Source organism: Cebus imitator, unplaced genomic scaffold (genome assembly GCF_001604975.1).
Source record: "Cebus imitator isolate Cc_AM_T3 unplaced genomic scaffold, Cebus_imitator-1.0 Scaffold15, whole genome shotgun sequence".
Lineage (NCBI taxonomy): Eukaryota > Metazoa > Chordata > Mammalia > Primates > Cebidae > Cebus > Cebus imitator.
Window position 1 is genome coordinate 10,083,618 of NW_016107330.1, and position 8,982 is coordinate 10,092,599.

General features: G+C 49.2%; 1 protein-coding gene across 1 annotated transcript; it reads right to left on the reverse strand.

The window, feature by feature from the left end:
- Window positions 1–270: 270 nt before the first annotated feature.
- Window positions 271–1,473, reverse strand: RNF186 (ring finger protein 186). Its single transcript, XM_017506223.2, has one exon. It carries the CDS (start codon window positions 1,338–1,340, stop codon window positions 657–659), a length of 684 nt encoding a protein of 227 aa, XP_017361712.1. The 5' UTR covers window positions 1,341–1,473; the 3' UTR covers window positions 271–656.
- Window positions 1,474–8,982: the final 7,509 nt, after the last annotated feature.

The following is an 8,982-nucleotide window of genomic DNA, read 5'->3' on the forward strand; positions in this document are numbered from 1 at the left end:
GTCACATACATGTTGTCTCTCCAACACTAGGGTGGACTCAGTGGGAGACCCAAACAACCATGACATTTGCCGAGGCTGGGATGGGCACGAGATGCTCAGTTAGAGGAAGCAGAGTGGGCCCTCCCCGTGGACTCCAAGCTCCCAGGAGGGAAAATGTGAAGCAACTGGAAATGTGAACCAACTGCTGCCCCAAACACACACAAACACACACACACACACACACACACACACACACACCCCAAAGGAAAACAAGAAAATAAACCAGCTACATAAATTGCAAAAAAATGGAATTCCAGTTCTATTCTACAATAGCATCAATACTGCAATACTTTCATCAAGTTATATATCAAAAGACCAGGAACATTGGCATAAGAGGAACGGGCGCTCCCGCCATCTAGTCGTGTTCAAGTAGTTTGTGTCTCCTCCCCTACCCCCAACAGTTTAGCTATGCTATCACAAGGATAGGGGCAAGCCTGCCATCCAAACATGTAATTCTTGACCCAGGATGGCCACCTCGGCTTTGGCTCGCAAGCCCCGCTGGCATGTGATTTCCCAAAGGAGCCAGTCTTAGTCTGTCATCCCTTACCCTGCTCACTGTGGAAGTCAGGGGGCCCAAGAGTAGAAAGGGCTGCAGTTGCAGCCTCATCTGAGGGGGCTCAGGCAATGGAAGAGATGTGGCTGTGTTTCTGCTCTCTGCAGAAGAGAGTCCTGGAGAAGGGCCAGCAGCTGCCCCGGGTGCTGGGGAGACAGCAGAAGAGGGTGGACATCAGCAGGGCCAGGGCGATGATGAAGGTGAGCACCCACCGTAAGACACCAGGGTAGACGAAGGGCCCGATGAAGATGATGAGCAAAGCCAGCAGGAGTAGGTGTGCGGCCAGGCGCCGGGCTGCCACGTGGTTGGCACTTAGTTCATCCTGCTCATCCTCTCCCACCAAGCTGGGGTGCCCTGCTGCCAAGGCGGCAGGATCCGCCAGCTCCTGAGGACAGAGCGGTACCTCTGTGCATGGCCGGGCCAGCCGCTCCACCACTGCCTCGTGGTCGCGCAGGCTGCAGATGAGGCCCCCGGGGATGGCGGTAACCTTGCGGCACAGCGGGCAGGTGATGGACCAGGTGTTGTCCTGCACACACAGCAGGAGCTTCAGGCAGATGGCGCAGAAGGCATGCTGACAGGCCAGCAGCTTGGGCGACCGGGCACAGCTGTAGGGCTCCCGACACACCAGACACTCCAGGTCACATTCTGTGGAGCCATGATGATCCACAGCGGGGCCCACAGCGGTGACGGTTGTGGTGGCTCCTGCGGAGATGGGCTGGGGCTGCTGCAGAGTCTTGGTGCAGGCCATTGCGGGCACAGGTGCTGGGGGACGCTGTCGCTCAGCACCTGGGCATTGGCAGAGTGTTTCACTCTGGCCAGGCGCCTGCTGACAGCAGCTGTCTGGCACTCCTCTCTCCCAGAGCTGCCCAGCTTGTTTCTTGGCTTACATTGTCCCTTCAGTTATTGTTATGCATTTTCTCAAAGCCTAGGGTTAATCAGTAACTTGTGGGTCTGGAGACTTTGATTGCCTGATAGAAGGGCAAAGGGGGCGGGGCCTAGTGATCAGGATTTTCCTATTGGGGCTGGGTGCCTGGTGGGTGCTCACAGGATGGTGGCTCAAGCTTTGGGATGCATCAGAATCCAACTCTCTTACCCCCACGTCCTTGATCCCTGAACTTTTTATTTATTTTTGTTATTTAACTTTTCTTTTTTTTTTTTTTTGAGACAGAGTCTCGTTCTGTCACCCAGGCAGGAGTGCAATGGCACCATCTCGGCTCACTGGCGTCTACAAACCTGCACAGTTCATAGACAGCCCTGTGAGTCGGACATAGGTGGACTGGGGGAATCTTGTTCTCTCAGACACAACCTTTTGGATGTCAGGATGAGTGGGAAAAAGTTTGTTTGCACTTGGAGCACATTTACAGCGGGTGGCCTTGTGAAGAAGAGAGGAGCGGTGAGAACCGTGAGTGGAAGGGGGACAAAGCCCAGCCCAACAGAAAAACAAAACCACAAACAGCCCACAGGTGTTCAGCACCTGCTACCGTCTTCCTTTCTTTAGAGTAACAACAGTTGTATTCACGGTTACAGTTGTATGGGCCTCCCATCTGGCCTGGCTATGCGCGTCACATACCTGATCGCAGGTGTCCTGTTGTGTGCTAGGCATCCAGTAGTACTAAGAACAACTGCCATTTATTTGGGCCTACTCTAAGCCAAGCCCTGTGCCGGGGTCCCGGCCCCCATTTCCCAGAACTTTGATACAGCCCCTTAGGGAAGGGCAGGAAGCAAGGGCAGGGTGTGGTCAGGATAGACTGCTGCTGCCTGCCAAGGGCCCCTCCATGGGGCAGGACCTTGTGGAATCTACGAGCGTCCAAGGTCTGGTTGAATCAATCTCATCAGTTCGTTTAGATGCAACTGGCCTCAGCTCGGTGACGTAGGCTAACAGGACTCGCGTGAGACCGGCAGACATTAGCAGCACAGCAGTTAGGAAAACGTGACTCCCTTACCTTGGCCTGAAGGGCAGAGGGTGGGGTGGCCTGTCCACTCCCTCAAACAAATGTCTCATTCGGGCCACTGTGAACCCAGAAGCCCGTGCAAAGGATCCTTTGGTGCTCATGTCACCTGTCGAGGACCACACAGAGTCCTGGACTCTGATTCAGCTCTTTCCCTCACCCCAGCAGCTGGCACTGCAGGCCACCCTCTGTGTCCTGGAATCACCAGCCCCACAGAGGCTCCCCCTGGGCCCTCTGTTCCTAAAATCTGAATCTCTCACCATCCCATCCCATTTCTTCTCAACCTGTAGCCAGACCACCAGTTATCTCTGTCAAAGGAAAATAAACCTTGGGGTCCCCAAATCACTAAGCCAAGGGGGAAAGTCAAGCTGGGAACTGCTTAGGGCCAACCTGCCTCCCATCTGTTCGAAGCCACCCCTCTGCTCCCTGAGACAAAGGCTTCTGTGATTGCCTCCAACAGAAACTCAAAAGAATGCAACCGTTCTTATCTACCTATGACCTGGAAGTCCCCTCCCCACTTCAAGTTGTCCCACGTTTCCAGATGGAACCCAATGTTCATTTTACGTATGTTGATTGATGTCTCATGTCCCTCTGAAATGCGCAAAACCAAGCTGTAGCCTGGCGCGATGGTTCACGCCCATAATCCCAGCTGTGCTCTGTCCACCGTGGGCACATATCAGGACCTCCTGAGGCTGTCACTCCACCTCTGCAAAATAAACTTTCTGAATTAGCTGAGACCTGTCTCAGATATTAAGGGCTCACATCTGTATCACGTTTTCCCGCAGATCAACCAGAAGGGACCTTGGATCTAGTCCTGGCAATCTGTTTTTTTCCCCATGCCTCGCATTCTTTCCGCTTTTTTCAGTAACGGTTTTCTGTTTTCAAGTTGGGCAACCACTGCTTCCCACTGTCATTCTGTGTGTGCATGGTGAGGGTGATCTCTGGCTCCAGCTCTTTGGAAGTGGGCCACTGGTGCGATTCAAGGCGTGCTCTGCTCTGCAGGCTGCAGCCATTGGTTTAGGCATAGGCATGTCATCTAAGCCACGCCCATGAGATTCAATTCTGGAACTTCTGTTGGAACTCTTGAGAAGTTTCTTTGCTGGGTTTCCAAGTTAGAGGATGAAACCCTGGGGCTGCCAGGACCACAGTGTGCAGAGAACCTGCCCAAGAGTAAGGTCAGCACAAAAGAAAAATGAGACAAGAATCAGGCAAAGGCCTGATTACATTATCTGAACACCTAGATCTAGCCACGCCTGAAGCTGGACACCTAGCATTGGATTTTTCACAGATATTAACCTATAAAATCTATCCTGATTTTTATTCTTAAGTTAGTTAAATTAAACTCTCTCTTGCAAGTGAAAACTTCTAAGTAACACAGCAATGGATGAAGAAAAGAAGACTTTGCTTGCTCTCTGACAAAGGGTCAGGCTTTGATGAGACAGCCAGACTTTGTACACGGCCAGGAGTGACCTAATGCCTTTGTTTTAGGATGCTAGAAGAGACCCTATGTTTTCTCTGCTTTGAATTGTACTGCATAATGTTCTTTTCTGTTTGTGAGACTCTAGGATGGATTAGGGATGGGAGGAGAAAAATGTGTTCAGCCACATTCATTTATAATAAGTATAGAAAATCAGGTGGGCCACACAGTGATGTTAGCTTGACCAGTGCCCCTCTCTAATTTTTCTTTCTTTCTTTTTCTTTTCTTTTATTTTTTTTGAGATAGAGTCTTGCTCTGTTTTGCCCAGACTAGACTACAGTGGTGCCATCTTGGCTCACTGCAACCTCCGCCTCCCAGGTTCAGGTGATTCTCCTGTCTCAGACTCCTGAGTAGCTGGGACTACAGGCACGCACCACCACACCAGGCTAATTTTGTATTTTTAGTAGCGACAAGGTTTCACCATGTTGGCCAGGCTGGTCTCAAACTCCTGACCTCAGGAGATCCGCCTGCCTCAGCCTCTCAAAGTGCTGGGACTACAGGCGTGAGCCACTGCACCTGGCCAGCCAGTGTCCCGCACTCTAGCCAGCTTAACGGGAAATCAAATCGTCAGAAGGTAGCCGAGTGAGGTTGAAATCAGACCAAGGGAAGTTATTTGGGGTTAGAGTCTGCAAAATAACCTTTTGACATCATTGAGTAACCACCATTAAGAAAACATATTGGCTGCAACAACGCAAGTATTACAGAAATAGATAAAGTTGAATGTGAAATTTCCTTTTAGTACAGCCCCAGAGACATGACCACTGTTAACAGATCATTCCTTCCTGTTGTCCTCCTCCTACCATCTTGGCTTAAAAACAACTTTGTTTCTTTAAAGTGCCTTGCCTAGGCCAGTCGCAGTGGCTCACACCTGTAATTGCAGCACTTTGGAAGGCTGAGGCAGGCGGATCAGGAGGTTAAGTGATTGAGACCATCCTGGCCAAAATGGTGAAACCCCGTCTCTACTAAAAATACAAAAATTAGCTGGGCGTGGTGGCACACGCCTGTAGTCCCAGCTATTTGTGAGGCCGAGGCAGGAGAATCACTTGAACCCGGGAGGCAAAGGTTGCAGTGAGCCAAGATCGAGTCACTGCCCTCCAGCCTGGCGACAGAGCAAGACTCAATCTCAAAAAAAAAAAAAGAAAAGAAAAGTGCCTTACCTTAACTATCATCAGCGCTGACTCTAGCTGGAAATCTGGCTCCTGTCACTTTACCAGCTGTGTGAACTTGGGCAAGAATTTCAACCTCACTGAAGCTCAGTTTTAAAATTTGACAAAATAGAGGCTGGATGCAGTGGCTCATGCCTGTAATCCCAGCACTTTGGGAAGCAGAGGCGGGTGGATTGCTTGAGCTCAGGAGTTTGAGACTGGCCTTGCAACAAGGTGCAACCCTGTCTCTACTAAAAATACAAAAAATAGCCAGGCGTGGTGGCGCATACCTGTAATCCCAGCTACTCAGGAGGCTGAGGCAGGAGGATTGCTTGAGCCCAGGAGGTGGCGGTTTTAGTGAGCCAAGATCGTGCCACTGCACTCCAGCCTGGCTGAGAGAGTGACACCCTGTATTAAAAAATAAAAGTAAATAAAACAAAAGAAAATGGTGACATTAACACTTGAGGAAATTGTGGAAGATTATTTAAGCCCTCCACCTCTGACTACGACCTGCTCATGAGAGGCTTAGTAATTTATGTACTTTGAGTTGTAACTAACCTGGGTGAAATTAATCTCTTCCAGGGACATGAGATAAGACACTTTGGTGATCTGTTTCACCTGTGCTTCTTCAAGAGGAGTGAATATGGGCAGAATTTGAGGTGTAGCCTGAAGCAGATCTATCCCAGAGAAGGCAAAAAAGTGTCTCTGGAGAATTAAAATTCATCCAGGTTTCACATTTTTCTCCATGTTATATTTGTGTTTACCACAATGTTAGAAACCCGAAGCATACGTGAATCCTTCCAAATCTCCAAATAAAACCTATTTTTTTAATGGCTGTACAAATATGAACTCATTAATCTTCAGTAAAACTTTTTCTTTTTTTCATTTGAAATGCAGTTTCTTCCGTCTCCTGCTTCTCACAGCCCTGAGGTCATATGGACTCCAGCTTGAGAAGCACAGCCTCATGTGGGGGTGAAATTTCACGCCCAGCTGCAGGTCGGGCAGCTGGAACGGGTCCTGTTGAGGGAGATCTACCTTTGAAATCACATGTGCTAGGAACCACACACCCCTGTACCCTTGCAAAGACATTTCTGATCTGAATTTTTGGCCTCCCATCAAGTCAGAAAGGAGTCAGATGGCAGCACTGTCCTGAGATCAAACTGTCCAATCATCCCTGGCCTCTGTGCTGATCAGCTCACCCTCACCCCACACTCTGGTGGACACAGGAAGCCAGGTCCCAGCCAAACGCCCCGTTGCTCTCCACTCCTCTCTGCCTTGGGCTGGCTGGCAACTGTCTCAGCTCATACTCTGGTCCCAGAATTCCTGCCTCTGTGCTCCTTAGAACCCGGCAGGCTCCATCCCTATTCCCCCCCACCCTGCCTCCCCCATCCCCACCGTGCCCCTCCAAGGAGACAGATGAATGGGATCTGGAACCAAAATGACAATAATGAGAAACCAATGAACATATAGAGAGAAAGACAATGTAACAGATAGTGAATGCCTCAGGCACAAACTGTAGGAAGCTGGAAACAACCACACTGTTTTTTGTTTTTGTTTTTTTTGAGATGGAGTTTTGCTCTTGTTGCCCAGGCTACAGCGCAATGGCATGACCTTGGCTCACTGCAACCTCCGCCTCCCAGGTTCAAGCAATTCTCCTGTCTCAGCCTCCCGAGTAGCTGGGACTACAGGCATGTGCCACCATGCCCGGCTAATTTTTTTGTATTTTTAGTGGAGACGGTATTTCACCATGTTGTCCAGGCTGGTCTCGAATTCCTGACCTCAGGTGATCTACCCGCTTTGGCCTCCCAAAGTGCTGGGATTACAGGTGTGAGCCACCACACCAGACCTACACTGTCTTTTTTTTTTTTTCTGTTGTTTGAAAACAATTACATTAAAAAATGTTGATTGTTTCCAGGGGAGGGACAAAAAAAAAATGTTGATTGTTTAAAAATGGGATAATTGATGAACAAAAAGAAGAAGACATCTGTAATCAGTAATCTCACAGCCCACAGAGAAGGAGAATTAATTCTGAACATTTCTTTTTAGACTGCTTTCTTTTTTCTTCCTCCCTCCCTTCCTCCCTCCCTCCTTCCTTCCTTCCTTCCTTCCCTCTTTTCTCTCTCTTTCTCTGTCTCTCTCTTTCTCTCTTTCTTTCTATTTTTTTTGATGGCATTTCACTCTAGTCACCCAGGCTGGAGTGCAATGGTGTGATCTTGACTCACTGCAACCTACACCTCATGGGTTCAAGTGATTCTCCTGCCTCCGCCTCCTGAGTAGCTGGGTTTACAGGATTCCACCACCCCACCCAGCTAATTTTTGTATTTTTAGTAGATAAGGGATTTCGCCATGTTGGCCAGGCTGGTCTCAAACTCCTGACCTCAAGTGATCCATCTGTCTTGGCCTCCCAAAGTGCTGTGCTTACAGGTGTGAGTCACTGTGCCCGGCAGCCCTAGAGTTCTTGCCGACATTTCAGATAAAAGGAAAGATGTGAGAATTGAAACATAAGAGAAGTTAGCAGAAAATAAAGACAAAGCCTAGGTGTGGTGGCTCACACCTGTAATCCCAGCACTTTGGGAGGCCAAGACAGATGGATCACTTGAGGTCAGGAGTTCAAGACCAGCCTGATCAACATGGCAAAACCCTGGCTCTACTAAAAATGCAAAAAAATAACCAGGCATGGTCGCGCGCACCTGTAATCCAAGCTACTCAGGAGGCTGAGGCAGGACAATCGCTTGAACCCAGAAGGCAGAGATTGCAGTGAGCTGAGATTGTGCCACCGAACTCCAGCCTGGTGACAGAGTGAGACTTCATCGTAAGAAAAAAACAACAATGGAGGGGCTGGGAAATGTATCATCTGAAGACACAAGGGTCAAGCAGAGTGGTTTTAGGATAAGGGGAGGGAGAAGGGTCTGTGCATGGCAGTAAGGGAGCAACGAAGGCACCTGTCCCGCCTGCAGGCCCAGCAGTGCCAGGGCTGTGGGAGGAAAAGCAGTCTCTGCTGGAGAGGGCGGCAGGCCAGAGTCCCAGGGGGCTGGGCTTCTGTGAGAGCCAGAGAGTGAAGGGAACTCAGAGAAAAGGTCAGCATGTCGGGATTCTTGCTGATAATGGAGGTGAACTCCAGAGGGCAGCGTGAAGGTTGGCAGAGAGGGACATGGAAGGGGACTGAATAGAACATGACAGAGCCTTCTGGAGATTCGCAAGCCCAGTGTGAGGAGTGACCTGGAAATCTGAGGTCCTGAGGTTATTGCGAGGCAGGAGTATTGGGGTAGCAAGGGCTGGGTGTCTGGGGCTCCCTCTATCCCTGAGGACACATGATCACTTTCATGGCTTGTGGCCAAAGGAGAATGGAGCTCAGGGAGCTGTGCTCCATGTGGTGCTGTGCTCCATGTGGACCCCACTGAGAACATTGCTTCTGGGAGGCGCTGTGACAGCAAGCATGGTCCCCTCTTCACCCCAGATGACAAGGGTCAGAATTAAACAAAATCAAGTAGGCTTTTTAACGCTGGATTTCTAAAAGCTTTTAATACTCTAATGTCCATTGTGAACATCCAAGGTCAAGTGAAGGATGCATTATTTCTCAAACTGATTTGTTTAAGGGAATCCTCTTCTCCACCCACCCCTAGTTTTTTTCAGAAGTACCTTTTAGAAGCTCACAGAAACTAGAGATGGACGAATCACAGTTTGAGAAATACTGAGCTAGAGGAACCATTGAGCTAAATTCTTATTTGCCTGTGGAATTCTTCATACAAACCGCTTTTTTTTTTTTTTTTTTTTTTTTTTTTTTTTTTTTTTTTTTTTTTTTTTTTTTTTTTTTTTTTT